Here is a 24,310-nt window from a genome sequence, read left to right as displayed (position 1 = left end):
CTGTGTAAAGATGAATATATTGCCAAGATTGCAGTACTTTTTACAGACTTTGCCAATTCCATTGCCTCAAACCTTTTTAAAACCCTTAATAAGCATGTTGGGCAATTTATTTGAATTGTAAGGTACCTAGAATATCCATGGAAAAGTTAACATGGGATTACAGATTAGGAGGCATCCAGTTGCCTGGTTTCAAAAAGTATTATCTGGAGCCCCAAATGAGATTTTTTTCAGAGGGATGATACCCCCTCCTGGTACAAATTGGATTGCACTCTCTGAAAGAGAAGGTGTATAATGATTTCATGTATAAATGGAATTCCAGAATAATAGCCAGCAGATCAGACAACCCATTTTAAAACACCTGGTTAAAATATGGGGTGAGATCTGTGAAGGCTCTGGACTGAAATGAGGATTGTCACTGAAGACACCTTTAAGACAAAGTGAACTGAAACCCTTAACACTGAACAATAACATTTTGGAAGCCTTGTCTGGAGGATTGTTATGAAAAAAAGACTTTTCATGTCATTTGAACAGCGGAAAAAGTATGACTTGTCCAATAAGACATTTTTTTGTTACCTTCAGTTGCGATCCTTCCTTAGGTCCAATTTGGACCCTGAAATGACTCTACCGAGACTCTCTGAAAAGGAGAAACTATTCCATAAAGGAAATGTATACAAGTTTATTTCTAAAATATTCTTTTTATTGATGAGTAAAAGCCTAAAGCCAGGTTTGGATAAGTCTAGGTTGAGATGGGTGTCAGACCTAGACACAACAATTGATGAAAAACTCTGGTCAGATCTGTGTCAGGGAAGTTTGATAGCTGCTATCAATGCCAGGTATAGATTAGTCCATAATAATTTCTCCGTCAACTGTACTTCACCCCATTGAAATTACATCAATATAAACCTGAATTATCAGATATGTGTTTGAGGTATGGTGTGGAGGTTGGTTCCTTTTTACATTCTACCTGGCTTTGCACGAAGGTGAGGCCCTTCTGGGATGACGTCTGTGATACTAATAGACCCAGAACTTTGTCTTTCGGGGATCTTTACCATGGTTGGTAGATTACTAACTAATTCTCAAATTAAATTCACAGAAATTGCATTATGTGTGGCTAGGAAATGTATTGCAGTAACATGGAAGTCTGACTCTCATCTACTCATGGATAAATGGTCTTCAGAGATGAATATTTGCATCCCACTTGAAAAGGTTACATACAATCTCAGGAAGGGTTATAACATCTTCCTAATTTTGCAGCCTTATTTAGGGCATATAGGTACCTCACTGGTGCTAGTATAGAATTATGTTTGCTCCTAGCCAGACAATAGACCTCTGTAAAGATTTTAACACTGTGGTATTATTGTGTTGTGGCGGTGCACATCCTCATGGCGAACCGGCCCCGCTTGTATCGCCACGTGGTGCGGCAGCCATGGGGAAATGGCGTCATCAGAGGTTTCTCTCTGACTCCAGCATCCCTTCCAGCGCGCACCTTGGGCAGTGATTATGATGTCACAATGCACCAGGTGACTGAGCTCATGCTGCCCTTAAAGGGGCATGTTGAATTTGAATAAAAACAGTCGTTAACGATCCTCAACTTGGTGGCTGTGTTTCTTGCACTGCTCACAACCCCACAGTGTTGCCATATGTTTTATTGTATGTACTGATAATGGGATGATCTTTCTTTTTGTTCTTTCTCTGTTTATTAGGACTTATATAGAGGGGAGTGGGTGGATGGAAGGATTTTCTTGTTGTTTTACATTTGGTATGATTGTTGATCGTTAAATACATTAAATTGATAAATAAAATATTACAAAAAATGTGAAACTCAGAACCCAAACACACTTTCTTTAAATCATGATATTGTAAATCCCATTTTACAAAATGTTTTTACTGAAGCAGCCAAATGACTGTTAGACTAAAAGTCCTTGAAACAAAATTAAGTGCATAAGTAGAATATAAACCAAAATAGCAAATTTTTTCAACTGGACTGGCAGCAATTGCATGAACTGTATGAAGAAAAAATATCAATTTCATTAAAATCTAAGATCTATGAATGTATATAATCCAAAAGCTTAGTAGCACAGGTCAAAATTTTCAGCAATGCACTGATTTTAGGGAAACATTTTATGACCCAAACAATCATCTGCTATATCATATCATAGTTCAAATGTACGCAGATGTACAGAAAATATTACTTCTACTTTTGAGAAGCAAATTAACTATTTATATTGCAAAACATTGAGGATCACTAGGCAGTGCCTTGAACTTAGCATTCAGTGACAAACAATGGCACTCACTACATATGCAAAATAATAATGATTTGTGTCACTATTATCTTCTTCCCCAATGAAAGTTGTAGTTAGTTGTCTGTTCTTGGAATCTTGTAGATTCAGAAACTACATATTTCATCAAGCAGATTTAGGAACAGATCACTTTAAAAAATGTGCACAAAGGGAAACCAGGAATTTATGAAGAAAAACTACCAAACATATTCCTGAGAACAAATTACAGCTCAAGACAAACATGAGATTAAAGCATCTGAAATATAAGAAAACTTTAAATAAAAAAATGCATGGTAATAGTATTGGTACAGTATTTAGAAATGATTATCTCAGGAAATTATACTCCACATAAATAAAAGGAGCCTTTTTGAGGCCTGAACTTTGGAGTCTGCAGTTGCCATTTTTCAACATGAGGACCACAGTTGTGTCAATAAAAGTTAATGAACCCATTATGAGGCTGAAAACAAGAATAAAACTATATGAGGCATTGTCTAAACCTTAGGATTACCAAAATCAACAGTTTGGAACATCATTATGAAGAGTGTACTGATGAGCTCCAGTAATTGCAAAGGAACTTTCATAATGTTGAAGAAAAATACCCCAAAATACCCAAACTTATGTTCAACAGATCAAAAGCACTCTTCAGGAGGCAGTTATTGATATGTCAATTACTTACTGTCTGCAAAAGACTTCATGAGCAGAAATACAGAGGATACAGTGCAAGATGCAAACTACCAGTTAGCCAAAGATTGCAGTTTGCCAATAAGTATATAAAAGAGCCTTCAAAATTCTGGAAAAAGGTCTTGTGGACAGTTGAGACCAAGATTAACCTATATCAGGGTGATGGCAAAAGCAAAATGTGGAGGTGTAAAGGAACTGCCCAAGATCCAAAGCATTCCACTTTTGCTATGGTTTGCTTCTTACAGTGTAGCCTCTGTATTTCTGTTCATGGAGTCTTCTATGGATAGTAGTCATTGAAATGTCCACACCTACCTCCTGAAGAGTGTTTGTGATTTGTCAAACATACGTTTGGGGATTTTTTTCTTCATCATTTTGAGAATTCTTCTGTCATCAGCAGTAGAAGTCTTTCTTGCAATATCAGTCCCTTTGTGATTACTGAACTCACCAGTACTCTTTTCCTTCTTAATAATGTTCCAAACTGTAGAATTTGGTAATCCTAAGATTTGGGTGATCTTTTACAGTTTTATTCTTGTTTTTCAGCCTCATAATGGCTTCTTTGACTTTCATTGGCACAAGAAGTGAAAGTCCCTTGTCCTCATGCTGAAAAATGGCAACTACAGACTCTAAAGGTGATCAAAAGATTAGAAGCAAGCCTAGCTCTCATATACATGGGCCAATGAAGCCATATAAAATATCTGAGTACTCACAAACACCTGTGAAGGCAAATGTCCCAAACATTATGATGCCCTGAAATGAGGGGACTATTGTACAAAATGCTGCAATTTCTATATGGTCAAACCAAAATGTATACAAATAACCTTTAATAAAGTCAGGAATGTGTAATTACATGTGAATTGTTTGATTATAAATTTAAAACTGTGGACCACAGGGGCAAATAAAAGAAAAAACGTTTATTTGTCCCAAACATTATGGAGGACACTGTCTATAAATAACATGCACGAAAAAGTACATGAGTTTTCAGATGACACCAAGACTGGTGGAATTACACACTATGGAACTAATGAAGAATTCAACAAGATATAGATTAGTTACAAATATTTGCAGAGAAATCGCAGATGGAGTTTAAACCGGACAATTGTGATGTGTGGCACTTTGGAAGGTCAAATCCAAGAAGAAATTATTTAGTTAATGGCAGATCTCTAAAAGCATTGATGTACACAGGGATTTGAAGAAATCATTTAGTTAATGACAGATCTCTAAAAGCATTAATGTACACAGGGATTTGGAGGTCTATGTCTATAGCCCCCACAAAAGTACTTAGGGCGGTAAAGACGTTGTATGGCATTCTTTCATTCATTGGTCAGTACATTGAGTATAGGAGTAAGGAAATCATGTTGTAGCTATGTAACTTTGTTTAAGCCACCCTTGGAGTATTGTGTGCAATTCACAGGGAGGTAGATGTCCCGGATCAGGGTAAATCAATTCACTACCAAGGTATTTGAACACTCCATTCTTTCAGATTATCAAGGAAAGTATTATGAGTAGAGGATTTCCAAGTTGCTGGACCTCAAAAGATATTAAAAGTTTTAAAGTTAAACAAGAAAGTCTGCAGATGGTGGGTTTTCGTGCAATATACAAAATTGCTGGAGAAATTCAGCAGATCATGTAACATCTACAGGAAATAAAGGGTAACCAACATTTCCGGCCTGAGCCATTGATCAAGATAAAAGCAAAACACAGATGGGTGCCTGAATAAGAAGATGGGTCAGAGGAGAGAGAAGAGAAAGGAAAGGGCAAGGGGAGGAGCCAGAGGTGATATGTGAATGTAGGTGGGAGAGTAGAAGCAAAAAACAAAAGCAGATAAATGATAGAGGAGGGGATAGCTCTCTGAATAGAGAAGGAAGAGAAGGGGATGGGGACCTGGAGAAAAGGTGACAGAGGTACATTGAAAGAGAGAGAGACTCGGAGAAGAGGTCAAATGGAAACTGGAGAAGTCAATGTCAATGCTATTTGATTGGCAAGTGCTCAGTCTGTATGTTAGGTATTGTTCCTCTAATTTGTGGGTAGTTTTGGTTTTGCATGGCATAAGGTCATGGATAGACATGTCGGTATAGGAAGGGTATGTGGAATTAAAGTGGTTGGCCACTGGGGTTTAAAACAATTTTAAAATAAGCTGCCCATGTCATATTTCCCAAAGCCTTTAAAATATAATATACCAAGCATCTTAATCTAAATTAAGCTAAAATTCCAATCTATTTGTCCTAAATTGGTATTTTGTCAATTATGCTTTGTCCATGCTATATTTAAGTTTATACATAAAATTATCAAAAACCTTGAGTATGTTCCAAATATGCTCCAGAACATCCTTATTATTAATTTCTCCTGGAACAGAATGAGATCTGAAAGTTCAACACTTGCAAGTAAATGAAGTGAATTATGTACCTTTTTACAGAATGGAATATTCGACCTGATAAACTCTCAATGATGACTTCAGCTTTCACATTAGTAAAACTGGAAACAAACAATTAAAATGTGTATATAATACTAAAATTTTGTACAGTCTTCAGCAATTTATGATAACCCTCATATCTAAATGGGAAAACACCACAAATTAACATTGTTATTTACTAATCTACGTTGGCCCTTTGTAATATATCAAGATATTTTTCTTTACATTCTAGACACACCCCTTCCAAGTCTTTTCTGCTCTATCATAGTCTTACTATTCATCAGATCTCCTTCACCATGACCACCATCATAATTTCACCAAGAACACGGCAAGCTAGCAACAGGCTGACTAGCAAATTGAGCACTGAATGGCTGAAAAAGCAACTGGATGGTGGGAATGAGATCCAGGCCTATAGCGAACTCTGATCATGGTCAGAAGCAGTACCCAAAACATTTTGGGAGATTGTTTGTCTCCATGAATGTTTTGGCAAGCCTTAAGTGCAGCACAAAATGGAAGATGGAAATATAAATGGAATTAACATTTCAGGGCAATCATCTTTTTTGAGGTCTAAGAAAAGTTATAAATCAAACAAGCTTTGAGTTGAAGGAAAACAAGGGGCTAAAGAGATCAACATTATTGTTTGTGAATGGGTGAAGACCCGGCATGACTGATTGACAGAACGGGTGATCGAGATGACTGAGAAAGGGTGGTGATAATTTGTTAATCACAGTTGAACAGCAACTCCAAGGCCTCGGCCTCAATACACCATGTGTAATTGGATCCTGGATTTCTTCACTTCAAGAACACAATCAGTGAGGATTGGTAAGAACATCTACTCCACAATCTCCATCAGTGCTGAAGCACCACAGAGCAACATTCTTAGCCCCTTGTACCATTCACTTTACATCTATGACTACATGACTCTGTATGACAATAACCCATCAACAAATTTTTGCTGATGATACCATGGTAGTGAGTTGTATAACATGGGGTAATAAGTCAACATACAGAAGGGAAATGGAAAACTTAGCTGAATGTGGTACAAACAACAACCTCGCATTCAATGTCATCAAAACCAAGGAGCTGATTATGGACTTCAGGAGGGGAAAACCAGAGGTGTATAATTCAGTAATCTTTGGGGGATCAGAAGTCGAAAGGGAGAGCAAATTTAAATTCCTGGGAGTCTCTATTTCAGAGGACCTTTCCTAGACCCAACACACGAATGTCATTGTGAAGAAAGCACAGCATCATCTATACTTCTCAGGTATTTACGGTGGTTGGTATAACATCAAAAACCTTGACAAACCTCTTCAGATGTGTAGTGAAAAGTGTGCTTTCTGGCCGCATCACAGTCTGGTATGGTGGCACCAGTACCTCTGAGTGGAAAGCCCTGCAAAAGGTAGTGGACGCTCCCTAGTACATCACGGGCAAAACTCTCTACACCATCAAGAAAATCTACATGGAAAGCTGTCATCAGAAAGTAGCAGCAATTATCAAGGTTCCACACCACTCTGATCATACCCTGTTCTCAATGCTGCCATCAGGAAAGATTCATACTACAAGTTTCAGGAACAGACATTACCCCTCCACCATTCTTTGGCTTGGCTTCGCGGACGAAGATTTATGGAGGGGGTAAATGTCCACGTCAGCTGCTGGCTCGTTTGTGGCTGACAATTAGACTCCTAATAATAAACTCAGTCAGAGACTCATTTAAGGACTCTTACTTTGCACATTATTTATTTTATGGACTATCTATTGTCTGTATTGTGCAGTTTGCTTGCTCTTCCTTCTTGTTTACATTTCTCTCTTTTGTATTCGTATCTTTTCTTGATCATAGTTTTGTTTTGCATTATTGATTGGTAAAAATTCTGCCTGACCCACAGGAAAAAAAATCTCAGGGTTGCATGATATTTTATGTATGTACTCTGACAATAAATCTGAACTTTGAACATTGCTGCAGTGAAAGAAAAATAGAGAGAAAAATTAGCATTTTTAAAGCACAACTTCTGTACACAAGGCCTGTGTCATTCATAGAGCATGGATCCACAAATTAGTTTTGCACAGGATATCAAATGATATATTTGCCATCAGAGACATAAGTTGCTGTAATCTGGAGCAAAATGCTGAAGAGTTGAAGTGCATGTGTCTGGTGGCTTCTATTGAACACAAACAAAAACGATCTTGAAGTACATGTTGCAAACTGCATGACCACTGGACAAATTAAATTCATTTGTTGCACCATGTAATTGAACTTCTAAACCAATACATCTTGATGACATTTTTGTTCACTGTTTAACAAAGGAAGATATGCCACAAAGCTCAGGGCTCTATATTACAAATGGCTCAAAATTTGATCGACCAACAATGGAAGCCAATACCATAGGGAAATAAAGAGGCTGATCTGCATTCAGTGCACCCTATACCATCTGTGCCCATTCCTAGTACCAAGAGTTTTCTTGACAAGATAAAATCCCTGCAGATCCTTAGTCTTCCTTATGCATGTCACCTCCTCTTGCCTTTAAAGCCTCTGGGATCTAAAAATTATGTGCTATTGCATATGTCTGGTACACTTTATTCCAGGAGAAATATCTTAAACTACCTGGACTCGAATTGCTTCCATTTCTACGTGTCTCTTTCATCTATTAAAATGTTTCAATATTTTAGGTTAGCTGTCCTAACAATTCATATATTAGCAGCAGCTAACATGTTTCATAATTGCTCATGAATAGAATCTTTGGAAACAATATTTTACAGTATAATACCAAAAAGCTTCACTGGGTATAACAACATAAAGGGTAAGAAACACGTCCATATTGCAATTAAAACAATAAAAATTAGTTTAAAATGATTCCTACATTGTCCAGAAAGTTTTGGATTACTGTTGATTCTTTCAACTTGGACCCGCATAAAACAACAAAAGTAATCACCGAGAAATTACAAAGCAATACCCAACATTACTGTGGCTGTTGACCATATAAAATGTTGCTTGGTGAGATTACTTAGCGTGCCTTTTGCAAGTTAACTGTATATTCCCCAGATGCACCAAGGAATTTGCTCTTGATTGGCTTGATGTCTGAATATGGAATGAGACAATGAGATACAAAAGATGCAGATCACACTACTGGAGAAACTCAGTGGGTGAAGTAACATCTGTAGAGGGAACGATTTTGTCAACATTTCAGTTTGAGACCTTGTTTCAGGACTGAGATTGCAAAGGGAAGATAGCCAATATTAAAAAGTGAGAAGGAGGAGAGATTCAGGAACTGGTGAGCAATAGGTGGATCCAGGTGAGGAGGAATAGACAGATGGATGGAGCCAGATTGACTGTTTCTTTCTCTCCATAGATACTGCCTGCATGAGTTCCTCAATAGTCTGTGGTTTGATGGAAACAGAGTAGTGCATTCAAGTTTCCTTCACTTTTTAATGTTCATGAATGTGATTCTGGCTCCATCATGATTCACCTGCTATGATTAGAAAATGTACCAGGGTAAGTGGGCTGGAAAGTAGAGACACACAAAAGACTATAGATGCTGGAATCTGGTGGAGAATTTCAGAAGGTCAAGCAGTATCTGTGGGAGAAAAAGAATTGTCAACATTTTGGGCTGTTTTACCATCAAGAGTTTTGATGAAGGAAACTGGCCCAAAACATTGATCTTTGATCACTGAAACATTCTTTATCCCTTACTGATGCAGTTCAACCCAATGAATTCCTTCAACAATTCCTTGAGGCTGTTCCATCCATTGTAAATGTCTGGCATTGTCAATGTCCTGAAGAGAAAAAGACCCTTGTGGTTTCTGGAAATGTGGCATCTGCCTTCAGGGTATTCTTGTGACCTGCACTTTCTTTACTTTACTTTTTTTTTTAACTTTACTTTAGACATACAGCACGATAACAGGTCATTTCAGCTCACTTGTCTGTGTTGCCCCATTTACACCCAATTAACCTACACCTCCAGTATATTTTAAACAGTGGGAGGAAATTGGAGCCCCTGGGAAAACCCACACAGACATGGGGGGAATGTACAAACTCCATACAGACAGCACGGGATTCAAACCCCTGACCCAATCGCTGGTGCTATAAAGGTGTTGTGCTAACCACTACACCAAGCATGCTGTCATAAAAAAGGTCTAACCTATTAGATAGATAAGTGAAATTCATGGTTGTTCTCAATGGGAAGCAATAATGTCAGCAAATCTCAATACCAACTATTCCTCATGGAAATTAAATTATCATGCAGCCTATATGAATGCTTTGATGCAACAATAATCAGCAAATGGGGAAAATATCAAAATCTGTTGCAGTCACTTGGAAAAGATCTTGTTCTGAAGAAGATAGGAGTCTTTTAGACCCGCTTTGAATACTTTTTCAATTTTGGTCACCCTAATACAGAAAGGACATAGGTGCTAAAGAGACAATGCAAAGGAAATTTACAAGGATGCTGTCTGGATTATAGAGCTTGCTTTATGAGGATAGGTCAAATTAACTTGATCATTTCTCCTTGGAGCAACGGAGGATGATGGAAGAACTGATAGAGGTACAGTGCCCTCCATAAGGTTTGGGAGAAAGATACTTTTTTTCTTTTATCTCTTTCCAACATTTCCCCAAAATGTTTGAATTATACAGATGCAGTAAAAAACATTCTCAAAAGTACTCAAAATCTATTTTAAAAATTCACCATTTAACAAAAGTTCAGACAGCTTACCTTTGTCCCAACTATAAAAGGATGTAAATAAGAGTGATCCTAAATATTTTAAAATATGTTGGTGTTCCCAAATTTAGAAGAACGAGGGGGAATCTTATAGAAATATATAAAATTATGAAAGGCAGAGAAAAGATAGAGGTAGGTAACTTGTTTCCATTGGTGGGCAACACCAGAATTAGAGGACATAGCTTCAAGATTCAGGGTAGTAGATTTAGGACAGAGATGAGAAGGAAATGATTTTCCTCAAGGGTGAAGAATCTGTGGAATTCGCTGCCAATTGAAGCAGTGGAGGATACCATGGTAAATATATTTAAGACAACGTTGGATAGATTTTTACATAGTAGGGGAATTAATGGAGATGGGGAAAAGACAGGTAGGTGGAAATTAGCCATGATCTCATTGAATGGCGGAGCATGCTTGACAGGCCAGATGGCCCACTCCTGCTCCTATTTCTGATGTTTCATATCCATAGAAGTGTCAAATTATCCAACAAGCAGCAAATTATTAACAGCAGAAGTCAGTCAAGATTGTCCAGTATCACATTTCTCACACTCTTGAATCCTACCAGCATGTTGCGGACTCCCAATCGGAATGATGATATTTATAACAATCAAGCAGATGTGATTATTAAATATATAAATAATCATTCAAAGTCAGTGATTTAATAAGAGATATGAGTAATTAAAATACCAGTTGATGGTCAAGACATTAAATCATAACAAATGAACACTTTTTAATCAGTTTGCTCTTCTCTATTCTTGTCTTGAAATAGCTTGCTTATAAACTATAGTTTGTGAATAGATAACTTCGGTGTACACAGAAGGACTTTGAAATTTAAATTGTCCCACTCTGTACACCGAAGTTATCTATTCACAAATTATAGTTTATAAACAAGCTATTTAACCCTTCAGGACTTTTCCTAGGACTTTTTTTTAATGGCAGACTTCAATAAGACTAGTCTGATATTTTGTACTGGGAAAATGTATTGCAGGTAATTAAAGCAAAAATTTCTCAATCAGTACCCAAATTCTAATATTGCTAAGATTTTCATTGAAATTATTAATTAGTGTATCATAAATCTTACACTGATGAACACAATAGGTTACTGAAATCTTAATCTGCAATCACACAGTTTGATATTTTTCTCCATGAAGATTAGATATTTCTATTTTTCCCTGCATGGCTTTTGGCTATATCAGAGAATAACTTTACTGATGCCTGAAAATTCACACTTAAAATGACAACAAAACAAAATACTTTCAGATAATTTTGAAGTCTGGTACAAATACTACCAACATGTAAATCTTGTCACTTAATCTCAAAATTGGGTTGAATACATTCATAATCCATGATTAATCTTTTTCTCTTTAGGCAATCCCTCAGGATCAAGGATAACTAGCTTCCATTCCAGTATTGTGGGTTCTTGGGTGACTAATGAAGCTTATTGGAAGCTGCAATTTCCACAGATGGGCAGCAAGTGCTTCTTCTGCCAATTTGCAGATCTTCAGAGTGCTTTCGATACCTGAACTTGAAGTTCTCAATAACATGGGAAATTACCCAAAAATATGCTGAATAAATTATTCCAAGTTTTAGAAAGGCTTTTGTGGAAAAGATATATAATAGTTCAGATAAACTGCTGGGTTGGTAATTTACTTTGCTGTTCCATTTCAAAACACACTCTGCAGCTTCCTGTATACTCCTTAAATACAAAATTTAAATCTCATTTTAAATGAATGCCTGCTTAACATTTTTAGTACTGCCCTAGTATATTTGTTTGAGAAGATGTGTCATTTTAATCTTTGCTTTAATCTGGATGTAGAAAAGGTTACATGAAAGATCCTGTCAACCTTAGTTGATATTATGAAGAGATTTATGTATTATCTATACTAGATTCAAAATAACCTGAAAGTAGCCTTGTTTTTGTTCTTACTTCAAGCATGACTTTTCAGTTATTATGTTTCTCTTTAATAAACTGTCTTCAAATATTTTTTTAAATACACATTAATACACATTTTGCTTTCCTTTTCCCACTTGAAAGCTTCCAAAATTTGTTGAGATGCCTTTTTACAAGTAGTTTTATTCTAGTACTGTATTAGAAAGATAGATAACCACAGATAATATAACAACCTATTCTGATGTATGCTTCCATCTTCTCAAAATCCCTGTATTGCTCATGTTTCCAAGAATTAATCAATAATTCCAAGCATCTGGGCAGAATTTTTTTAAAATTTACTTTACTTATAAAAATCATGAATTAAGAAAAAAATGTTTTGACTTAAAAATCAGCACCATCTAATCAGGTAATAAAACATAGAATATTACAGGCCCTTTGGCCTACAATGTTGTGCCAACCCATATATATCTATATAAAAAAAAATAAACCCTTCCTATCTCATAACCATCAATTTTTCTTTCATCCATATACCTGTCTAAGAGACTCTTAAATGCCCCTATTGTACCAGCCTCCACCACCACCCCTGGCAATGTATTCTAGGCAGCCACAATTCTATGTAAAACACTTTCCCCTAATGTCTCCCCTAAACTTTTCCTCCCTTCACTTTGCACAGATGTCCTCTGGTATTTTCTATGTCTGCCCTGGAAAAAAAAAACACTGGCTGTCCACCCTGTCTATGCCTCTCATAATCTTGTAGACCTCTATTAAGTCACCTCTCATCTTTCTTCATTCCAAAGAGAAAAGCTCTAGCTCCGCTAACCTTGCCTCATAAGACATATTTTCCAATCCAGGCAACATCCTAATAAATCTCCTCTAAGCTCTGTCCATTGCTTCACATTGTTCCTGTAATGAGGTAACCAAAACTGAACACAATATTCTAAGCGTGGAATATGTAGTCTGTTTATTTCCCAATAATGGTAAGAAAGTTCTGCATCATAAGAATGGATCAATTGTACATTCAGTAGCAGCAGCATATAGGAATGATGCTGGTTGAAGAAGTGGATTGACTGGATAATACAAAATAACCTTCTAAAGACACCCAAACCAAATAAGGGTATACAAGCTGCAGTCAGCAGGGACTACAGAAATTAGCATGGGATCTTCCTTTTTCATTCGACGTATATAACGATCATAGAAACTCACTGAGATATTAAGCAGCTGAAGCTGAGAAGAAAATTCTATTTGCATTTTCAATGAACATAATAATATAAAGCAAATAGACATATTAGAAACTGTGACACTCAATAGCTTTGTTCCATAGGGTGGATTAAACAAACTCCAAGGCTGACACCGTAGAGAAAATAACCAGTCACACACTATGTAACCACATCAAAGATACATTAAGTACAAATAGTAAAACACTGGTATTACACAGGAAGAATTTCTAAATTTAAATTCTTTAAATTGAGTTTAAACATTTGCCAACCTGTAAAATCAACAACACATCTACATAATTTTACTTTTAATATTCAATAATGCTTCTTCTATTTTATTAGGAGATTCTTATTGTGCAATTGAATATCAATTATATTATTATCCAATACACCAAAATATACTAGTTTCATCAATAAAAGTCTTAAAAAATCCTTTCTCAACTATTTTATTTTTCAATACCTGCCCTTGGATTGATTTTCCGATATTTGCAACCTAAATTCAAAGCCCATAGAATTTCAAATTCAAGAAATAAAAAAAATTATTATGACGTCTAATAATATCTTACCTTGTTTCCCAAATCTCTTGAATCTCGTTCCATTTTAATCTCATTAACTGTATATTTGATACGGTTTCTTCTTCCATTACTCCCATTATCTGTGCCATAGTCAGGTGTTACCTGGACTGATAGAGGACTGTCACTCACTTTTATTGGTTGCTCATCCTGGCTAGCAGGGTGTTCTGGATTGGCTGAGCCATTGCCATTAATGTCTCCCATGCTTGTATACATTGCCCCACAGAGACCTCCCTCCGCAGCATTAGAATTAAGGACCAAGGGCTCATTGCCATTGAAACATTCCACAGATGAATCTTCTGAAAAGAGAAAAGTGCCAAACTTAGGGCATATCTACTTTAATGAACCAACATCAGTTTTCTCAGTATAAGCTGAATGTTCTCTCTTGACATTAGAGCATGACAAAAATATGATCATATAAATTCCACATATTTTCTTCCATATTCTCTGTTCATTTGACATTTAAATACACAGCAGCCCCTGAACATACTCAATGATGTGCAGTTGCATGCAGAAGCAGGGTTTTTTTTTTACATCAAATAAGGCGTACTTTTGCAAAACTGAAAACCTTTCTAAAGCAGTACCAGTCAATGACATGAAAAGCCACCTGCAATGCTGAATATTTAGTAAAACTAACATAAATCCATTTTATATTATTGCTGATATTTTCAATAGTTTCCCATGTTTTTAAGACTTCAGATTGTAATTTTTAAATTTCAACTGGCAAGAAAGTGCATTTTTCATATGTGAATGAATCTTCCTCATTAATTATGCTAAACATTAGGTTCTCTTCATAATATGTTTCAGCAATCTAAACAAGAGCAAACGACTTCTTTAACCCCAGCACAGGATGTCACTAATCAAAATTAATCCATTTTGCCTGGTGTTCTCCAAACCCAATATGTAAAATATAAATCTCTGCTTCCTGAAATCCTAACAGCGCTTACCATTAAATCAACTACCATACTCCTCTATCCACGCAGTCCACAAATATGAAGTGACCATCTATCTCCAAAAGATTCAAACAGCTCATCAGCCAATGGATTGTGAGGCCTGATCAAAAATATCTGGAAGATTTCTGCTCAGAAGGTAAAACCTGTCTGACCAGGTTAGCCCTCTGAACAATATGGTAAGCTGCATAGATCGTTCTTATTGTTAATGCACCAAAAATACTCTGTTCAAAATAAACTCGCCAGTTTTTTTTCCAGAGAATGCTAAAGCAACACCATTTGCACTAATGTGGAACAATTATAACCTCTTTTGTCATGATTGAGGTATTAAAGATGGAAAACTGCACTTGTTTCTTTAAAGGCTTTCATTTTGTATTGATCTTACAACAGAACAGTGCTTAAATCAAGGCCTTGGCATAAAATCACAATCATTAAATACTTGCCCATCACAAATCTTTATGTGTATTATAAGTGCACAGAATGGTACTAGTTTCATGTTGCCTTGAAGTGATGCATAATTTTGCACTGCTACTTGTCAATTTCTGTAGAGTTTACATCCACTTTCTTGCGAGAATGCGTTCACTACCTTTATAATGGTGCAGACATGATTTTCAAAACAGCAGCGTCAAACATTATCTCAAAATAATTTATTAAAGATACAAATCCATCAACTGTTAAATAAAAAGAAGTTATTCAAAAGTAACCTGGAAGATAAAAATGTAAAATGTTGATATTTGTAAGGAATAACACACACATGAGTTAAGATGTAAGGTGGAGGCTTTAAAAGGTATTAGTCAGACTACATTTGGTAACTACATAAGCAGTTTTGGTTCCCTGATCTAAGGAAGAATGTGCTGGCATCAGAGAAGGACATGACAATATTTACAAAAATGATCCTGGGTATGAGAGGGTTAACAAATGAAGAGCGTTTGACAGCTCCAGTCCTCTACTCACTGGAGTTTAGAAGGATGAGGGAGAATCTCATCAAAATATTCCAAATATTGAAAGAGCTGAACAGAATGCACATGGAGAAGATGTTTTCAGTAGTGGAAGAGACTTGGACCTGAGTGTGAAGCCTCAGAATAAAGGCAGTTCCCTTTAGAACAGAAATGACAAGTTTGTTCAGCCAGAGGGTTGTGAATCTGTGGAATTTATTGCCACAGACAGGTGTGGAGGCCAAGCCATTTTGAGCAGAGGTTGATATGTTTTTGATTAGTAAGGAGGTCATGGGGAGAAGGCAGATTAGAGTTGAATGGCAAAGCAGACTTGATTGGCTGAATAGCCTAATTCTGCTCTTGAGTGTTATGGTCAAAGTACTGGAGGAGCTCAGCAGGTTATGCAGCATCCATGAAAAACAATAGAGAGTTGATGTTTCAGCTGAAAACCCTTTATCAGGATCAGTTCTTTGGATGCTCCCTGACTCACTGAGTTCCCAGAGCAGCATCTGCAGACTTCTTGCTAATCTTTGGAAGAAATATATGCAATGGCAGATTCACTGCCCAAAATATCTAATCCAATTCCCAAATTTGAATATTTTGTTTGTTGTTCCTGAGATCCAGCAATGACTTAGCACAAGATTTACTCAGAAGATATACTCAATGGCAGACAGAGTAATTTGATCAAAATTCTGTTAGTGACACCCTACAAACATTTACTTGATCAGTTGAGTCCTCATTGTACAAAAAACAATCTGTGCATCAGTACCAGCCAGCAGAAATCTTTTCTCGTTCTTGTTCCTGTCAAATCAAGGAAATGATGATCCCTTTATACCAGACACTCCATTGGATAATACACAGTATTAGCATCCTGCAGATACATATTTTACTGTTTTGACAATGCATATTATCAACAGCATATTCTCATTTTTAAAATGAATATCAAAATGTGCAGGTTAATTATAAAGGAATAAATATACATATATTACTTACAGTGATATAGTTCAATCTTCAAATCCCAAATATTATTAAACAAATGTTATCAATGATATGGGCTATATATCACTTTTGTTATACAGACAGAATTAGCATAATGGCAGAGGGAAATAGTAATTTTTTAAAAAATTAACACACACAGCAGCATTAATGACCATAAGATGGCAACTCTTGAAAACTGAGTCTAATATAACATTGAGGTGGAAATTAGGGAAATTGCTTTCACAGCAACTGTTAAATATAGGCAATATCATTGTTGAGTTCCTGTACACCTTCAGCAGCGTAGTGGGTGGCAGAGTATCTAGCATATGGTCATTACGTTAATAGCCCATTTTGATTTTGAATGGTCTATAGAAGGGACCAGCAATTTTTTTTTTTAATTAGCTAACCCATGGAGGTCCATGCCCAAAATGGCAGTTCCCTTGTTTGGCAGAAGACAAGGGTATGGGTTCTGTGGAACAACGGTCCAGTACAGGTCACTAGGATGGGAAAAAACCCCTCCCTACACACCTCCAACCCCCTGCTGAGAAGCCTGGGAGGGCACCCAACAGGAAAGTTGACCACAGCAGCAGACCAGTGAGGGGCTTGGAGCCCAAAGGATTTAGGGCTGCTGGAGACAGGCTCGTGAGAACCAAATATCAGGATCATGATTCATGAGAATGTTGATGGCAGTAGGATTCCTGAAGGGCCTGTGAGGTTAGCATCCTTCTGAATCATATTGGAAGTTTGGAACTAGGAGATTGGGTTCACCATTGGAATGAATGGGAGCCCATGCTGAAGAGGTGGCAGGAGTGCAGGAGGCTGAAGAGGTGTAGGAGAGCAGGAGGCAAATCCACAGTCACTCAGTATGGGAGGTTAATCCATGGAAACAGAGTTTCTGAAAGAACACTCATTTGCTTCTTTTTCTCTTACTGGTAAGGAGCTATGTGCCTTTATGGCAAGCAAAATTGACAAGTGTATCATATGCATGACAATAAAGGAATCTGATCTCTTCAGCTAACAACTCATGAAAGTTTATCAATCTGAAAAGTTAGGGTCACAAAATAACTTATTCCACAGTGAGCATATCATTCACTCAAGATTCTGAGATGCTAAATTAACTTTGGTTGTATTTAATACTCTATTCCAAGTTTGAGATTAAATTTACCTCAAGACAGGCAAGATTGCTTTGATCTCAGTGGGAAATTGATGAAACCCAATTAAGCACTGCAAGGATAATTCTGTATGTAGCTAAAATGGAGATCCTTGCAAATACAAAATATGATGGACATGTATGGCTCTGGAGCAGGGAGAGAAGTTGGAAGTTATTATCAGTCACCTGGAGTATGCAAAAGGAATTAGATGTTTTGCTGCAGTAGTCAATTAATAGTTAAGCAAATAATAGAGTGAAACACAAAAGTCTTTAGATGCTGTGATTCTCCACCCCATTCCCATGCTGATATATCTGTCCATAGTCTCATAGACTGAGACCACCTGAGAATTGGATGAACAGCACTCATAATCCATTTTGGCACTTGCCATACAGATGACATTAACATTAATTTCTCCACTTTCTGTTATACCCCATCCCCGTTTCTCCCCTTCCCTTATCCATATTTCTAATTTCCTTTAGCTCTGCCTCTATCTCTCTTTCCCTTTCCCTCTGTCTTCTTTCCTCCCTTGTATTCACAGAGCCACCCCTTACCCCGAGCAATTCTCACCTTTCCTCTCCCGTCCTTCTTTCCACATCCAATTACTGCCTTTTGTCTGTTGGCCTGTACACCTGACCTTACCTAACCTTTTCTACCTTTTCCCCCCAGCCTTTTTATTCAGGCACCTGCCTGCTTTTTGCTTATATCTTTAAGAAGGGCTCAGGCCCAAAACCACCTATGTACGCTGCAAGACCTGTTGAGTTCCTCCAGCATTTCTGTTTTTACTTTAAATATTTAATAGTTTCTACTTTAAGCACATGTTAGTTTGTGCTTTCAATCATTCCTGGGTTGAACAGTGACCATTGTGAAGCTGTTCCAGATATAATTAATGTTAGCACAGCTGTTTGCCCAGCAGATGTTCCTTCCATTGTTGACAGTAACTGGATGTTTTGGAAGAAACCTTTGGCCTTCACTGTTCACTTTTGAAAAAAAAGCCAGGAGTACTTTGCCCAGGGTTCAGGAATGAGGTGGCAATTAAAATATCACATCAATGTCCTACACACAGCATCTTCCAGCCTCACATTTCAATTGCAAGCATCAAATAATTTACTAATGCTCCCTCCACTGATCTCTGCCTTATTAAAAATTAGTGCTGAATTGCATATTGACCCTCAATCCATTCACATCTCAGTTTATTGGGATCATTCACTTTACAGAGGTTGATTAAGCCATTTTATCCCTTGGGGGAGCAACAGACACTCTGGAGTAGCATCTTTGTTCTCCATATACCAGCATTTTAATTCACTTCCATAGCATGTTTTACAGTCCTAGCATTTTTAAAGCATTGACTTATTTCCTAGCATTTAGAACACCAGTGAGCTGCAAGCTCTGCATAGAACTCTCAATGGGAACAATGGAGATCCCATTTTATTGCATGAATTTATGTACTAAATTACCTTGCACAATTCTGTCTAATTTTACAAAATTTTCTGGGAGATCAGTTGCAGTACTAGAAGAAAGAACTCCTAAATTCTTGGCTATTGTTTGTTCAAGGACATAATCCTTCATCTTGAAAAGGCCCCATGTCTGTAGTGATTCAGTCAATAAAACCTTGATTACATTCATAAATTATCAGAGAAACACACAAGTTCAGAGAGTTCCAGGTATGTGGTAGTGAAATCACTTTAATGCTCTATTTCGCATCCACAGTGCTTCATTTTAGCTGAATAATAATTCAGTGTGGAAACAAACAGCATAATGTCTTGTGCAATGTTGTACTACACTTAGGCAACAGTGCTCAAAACTCCTCAGATCCTAAAACTAAATTTATACTCTTACACCATTCTAAAAGTAGCGGTGAGCACTAAACTGGTGATGCTGGTACAACCAAAACATAACTAATACTTTTGTAAGCATTACCATCTTGTATTGGGAACACCTTCAGACTGTTTTACCAGTTTATTCATTTATAAAAAAAATGCAGTGTTCAGCAATAAGATCACAATTAAATCATCATACTAATATCCAACATACAAAATCTCTTAAAACACAAGCATCATGTTAGGTGATTCACTAAGGCACCCTTAGCTGATCCCTGCCAGTTTATCATTTGTCTCTCAATCAGTTCACACCTTCTTGTGGTTTGGGTCTCTCAGCACAGGACCTGATCGTGCCAGTACATTGTATTCTGAAGGGCCATTAATGATGTTCATAACCAAAGAGCGTTGACAATGCAGCACAACATTCAACTCGAACATGTGAATAAATGAATCATGTATAGTCTTCAGCAGTTTAAAACTGAGTTAACTATTAATTAAGCAGCTACTCAGGATAGTTATGAGATTTAAATAAGTTTTACCACTTCAACAATTCATTAAAAATACAATAATTTAGTATTAAATACTCCAAAGCGTACACATTTCTCCAAGAGGATGTAACGTGTGCATTTCCAATGTGTGCTACATGCCAAATTAAAAAATAAATGATTACTCAGCATATCTATCGCATGGAATCTGACAACTACCTCAAGCAATGAGTCCAGTGCCATTTCAAAAATTGCTCAAAACTTAATTTTGGCATGTGTGATTGAATTGTGTTATTAATCTTTTCTTAGTAAAGGAATTGTTGGCTGGATAGGCGCACACTTACAGGCACACACAAGTACACTCAGAGAGAAGCTATTTTTGGAGACACAAAGTCTGATAAAAGGGGAATAAAACTAGAATTATCTAGAACAATGGGGTATGCTCAAGGACATCTGGTTATACAAAACTCTCTGCTTGTTTACCTATGATTTTAGAATGGAAACTCAGAAGCATCTGTTCAAACAAAGCTGACTTTTGATTCAATGGCAAGCAGACAGATCGGAGGCAATGGCTTGTAAATGCTTTTGGAAGATAAGAACTTCAAACAAAATCAGCAGAGAGATCATGTCACGTGATGAAAGACATTTGAAAAGCTGCATTTTAATATTGCACCAAGAAACATCTGAGGCCAGAAACACAATGGCCTCCAGTTAGAGAGGTACTGATCTTGATGTATTCTCTTTAACATGGGAGATATACAAAATCATTGGTGAGGAAGAGCCATTTTGGCTGTCTCTTTAAAAAGAGGACAGTTTCACTGTGCCTATTTTTACACTGCCACTTCATGTAACCATTACCAGGGTTTGTGAAATCATCATGGAAGAAAACATGAGTTCTCAATCTCCATATGAGAGGTACCATAAATATTTGAGTATAATGCGAAAAAATTTCGCTTTACACTCGAGAATAAATTTAATTTTTTTTTCTGCAGGTGAGCAGGTGCAGTAGACGCCAGTGTGACTCGGGCAGCCGGGCAAGTGGGAACGTGATTCAGGGAGCCGAGGGGAGGTGGAGGGGTTCATGAGAGACGACATCGCGAATCGGGCGGGTGAAGAAAGGGGGATCGTGAGAGATGCCAGCACGACTCAGGTGGGTGAGGGGAGGGGGTCGTGAGAGATAGCAGCGCGACTCAGGCAGGCGGGCGAGCGGCCAGAGAGACGGCAGCACGACTCATGCAGGCGGGCGAGCGGCCGGAGAGACGGCAGCATGACTCAGGCAGGTGGGCGAGCGGCTGGAGAGACGGCAGCACGACTCAGGCAGGCGGGCGAGCGGCCGGAGAGACGGCAGTGCATCTCAGGTGGGTGAGGGGAGGGGGTTCGTATTATACACAAAGGTAAAATTTTTTCCCCTTTTTCCCCTCAAAAATGGAGGGGTCGCATTATACATGGGTCGCATTATACACGAATATTTACAGTAAATCATTTGTATGAAGAAGCAATTCTCTGAAAACAAATCTACAAAACTTTTGTGAGTTTTGAGAAGTCTAAGGCCTCCCACCTATTCCATAATTACTTTTGAGCAACAATTTAAATATGATTTTCAACACAAACTGACTGAACTTTAAAAACAAATGATTCTTTTTACAATTGTGCCTAAACTGTAATGGCTACACATACACACAACACAACACACACACACAACACACACACACAACACACACACAACACACACACACACAACACACACACACACACTCGCACACAACACACACACACACACACACACACACACACACACACACAAAAGAGTTATATTATTAATAGTTATTAATAAATTTTTTGTTTTGAAGATACCATTGTCTTGGTGAATTTCTATTGCTGCTGGTGTGGTACGTAATACATGCCACAATTTTCTTCTCTTAAACAATGAAATAAATAAAATCATGAGAAAAAAAGTGTTTTGCCTTTCATGGTACTGCACAAGATGTTCATCTTTTTGCTGTCTATAGCCAGTTTTAAAATTGATATTTTCATACAAATACATATTGAAAAATTAGCATATTGCTTACCTGATTTCTTCACAGAAAGCAATACCTTGCACTGGTAAAACTAGTCCTATGGTCACTGATGTCAGGGCTTCAATTCTTCAAGGGTATCTGACTACTAAACCACACGAATGTTGTTATTATTTTGATTTGTTCTGGTGCAATGACTGTGAGAGATATCTGAGTATCTTTGTTATAGGAAATGATGTAATCAGGGGTGATTGCAAGCCACTGCAAACATGGAGATTAATATATGGAAAATGTCTGGTATGTCAGATGAAATTCCATAACTCACTCATATGATCAAATTTAGTACTATGATATTTCAAAATCCTGCAAACACTGAAATAATTCAGGAAGGTGGTGATAATTTTGTATTAATACATTGAGTGTCACATTTCTTTTCAGTTTGCAAGATAAGGATTAGTTTTAAAATAGTTATGGATAAAGAAAGGGCTGGTCCGCATGTAAAAGTCCTAAATTGGAATGATACATTGTGAAGGAATTAGACAGGAATTTTCAAAAAATGATTTGGAGAGGTTTGCAGATAAATGATCATTCAGCAAATGGGAAAATTTTAAAAGAGAAATTAGAAAAGTTCAAGGAAAGCATATTCCTATGTGAGGGAAAATCAAAGCTGTCAAAATTATGGAAACCTGCATGACCAGAGATAATGATGATCTGATCAAGAAATAGATGGAGGCATATGACAATTTTAGACACCTGGAAATCAAGCAAATACATTGAGCTAAAGCTATAAAGGTTCATAAAATCCTTAGGCTCATGGATAAATCAAATACTAACAGTCTTTTTCCCAAGGTAATTGATTCACACAGGCCAATATTCACAGCATGGAAGCCAAAATTACACTTTGTGGTCCCTAATGAGCTGACAATTTCACTGCATGCCTAATGCCATTTTCTCAAAAGAGAAGCCCTGTCTGGAGCTGTATCACAGGAATAAATGGATAGAAGAAAAGAAACCTGGTGAAAATGGTGGGTGGAACATACCCAGTACAAACTACTCACTCTTTTTTTTTTCTTTGGCTTGGCTTCGCGGACGAAGATTTATGGAGGGGTAGAGTCCACGTCAGCTGCAGGCTCGTTTGTGGCTGACAAGTCCGATGCAGGACAGGCAGACACGGTTGCAGTGTTTGCAAGGGAAAATTGGTTGGTTGGGGTTGGGTGTTGGGCTTTTCCTCCTTTGTCTTTTGACAGTGAGGTGGGCTCTGCGGTCTTCTTCAAAGGAGGTTGCTGCCTGCCGAACTGTGAGGTGCCAAGATGCACGGTTTGAGGCGATATCAGCCCACTGGCAGTGGTCAATGTGGTAGGCACCAAGAGCTTTCTTTAGGCAGTCCTTGTACCTCTTCTTAGGTGCACCTCTGTCTCGGTGGCCAGTGGAGAGCTCTCCATATAACACGATCTTGGGAAGGCGATGGTCCTCCATTCTGGAGACGTGACCTACCCAGCGCAGTTTGATCTTCAGCAGCGTGGATTCGATGCTGTCGGACTCTGCCATCTCGAGTACTTCGATATTGGAGATGAAGTCGCTCAATGAATGTTGAGGATGGAGCGGAGACAACGCTGGTGGAAGCGTACTAGGAGCCGTAGGTGATGCCGGTAAAGGACCCATGATTTGGAGCCAAACAAGAGTGTGGGTATGACAACGGCTCTGTATACGCTAATCTTTGTGAGGTTTTTCAGTTGGTTGTTTTTCCAGACTCTTTTGTGTAGTCTTACAAAGGCGCTATTTGCCTTGGCGAGTCTGTTGTCTATCTCGTTGTCGATCTTTGCATCCGATGAAATGGTGCAGCCGAGATAGGTAAACTAGTTGACCATTTTGAGTTTTGTGTGCCCGTGAACTACTCTTTGCAGACGATGCCGCTTTCGTTGCCCATTCAGAGCCAGCTCTTCAGCGCTTGACGTTCTGTTTTGCGGAAACTGCCAAAATGTTTGGCCTGGAAGTCAGCCTGAAGAAAAGTGAGGTCCTCCATCAGCCAGCTCCCCACCATGACTACCAGCCCCCCCATATCTCCATCGGGCACACAAAACTCACTCACTACCACATCAAGCACCACTTGCCATATTGCACAAAACGAGGGTCTCACATTGGCTACATTAGTTAGCTCACAATCCAGAAAACTGATTGAAGTAAGACATCCTCAGTTCTAAGGACCATTGAAGAAGACAGTTATCA

General features: G+C 37.8%; 1 protein-coding gene across 11 annotated transcripts in view; it reads right to left on the bottom strand.

Moving 5' to 3' along the window:
• LOC138755501 (nucleolar protein 4-like) overlaps nucleotides 1-24,310 on the bottom strand; it is a 280,199-nt gene that overhangs the window by 78,318 nt on the left and 177,571 nt on the right. For 10 of the 11 annotated variants that reach the window (XM_069921595.1, XM_069921586.1, XM_069921588.1 and 7 more), the window contains one exon: nucleotides 13,748-14,052. In XM_069921595.1, the coding sequence (XP_069777696.1) occupies nucleotides 13,748-14,052 (305 nt within the window). The remainder of the gene's footprint in view (nucleotides 1-13,747; nucleotides 14,053-24,310) is intronic. The other variant, XM_069921587.1, reaches the window with a different exon arrangement.

The sequence above is a fragment of the Narcine bancroftii genome, chromosome 2, assembly GCF_036971445.1.
Source record: "Narcine bancroftii isolate sNarBan1 chromosome 2, sNarBan1.hap1, whole genome shotgun sequence".
Lineage (NCBI taxonomy): Eukaryota > Metazoa > Chordata > Chondrichthyes > Torpediniformes > Narcinidae > Narcine > Narcine bancroftii.
This window is presented reverse-complemented; position numbering and strand designations above follow the sequence as displayed.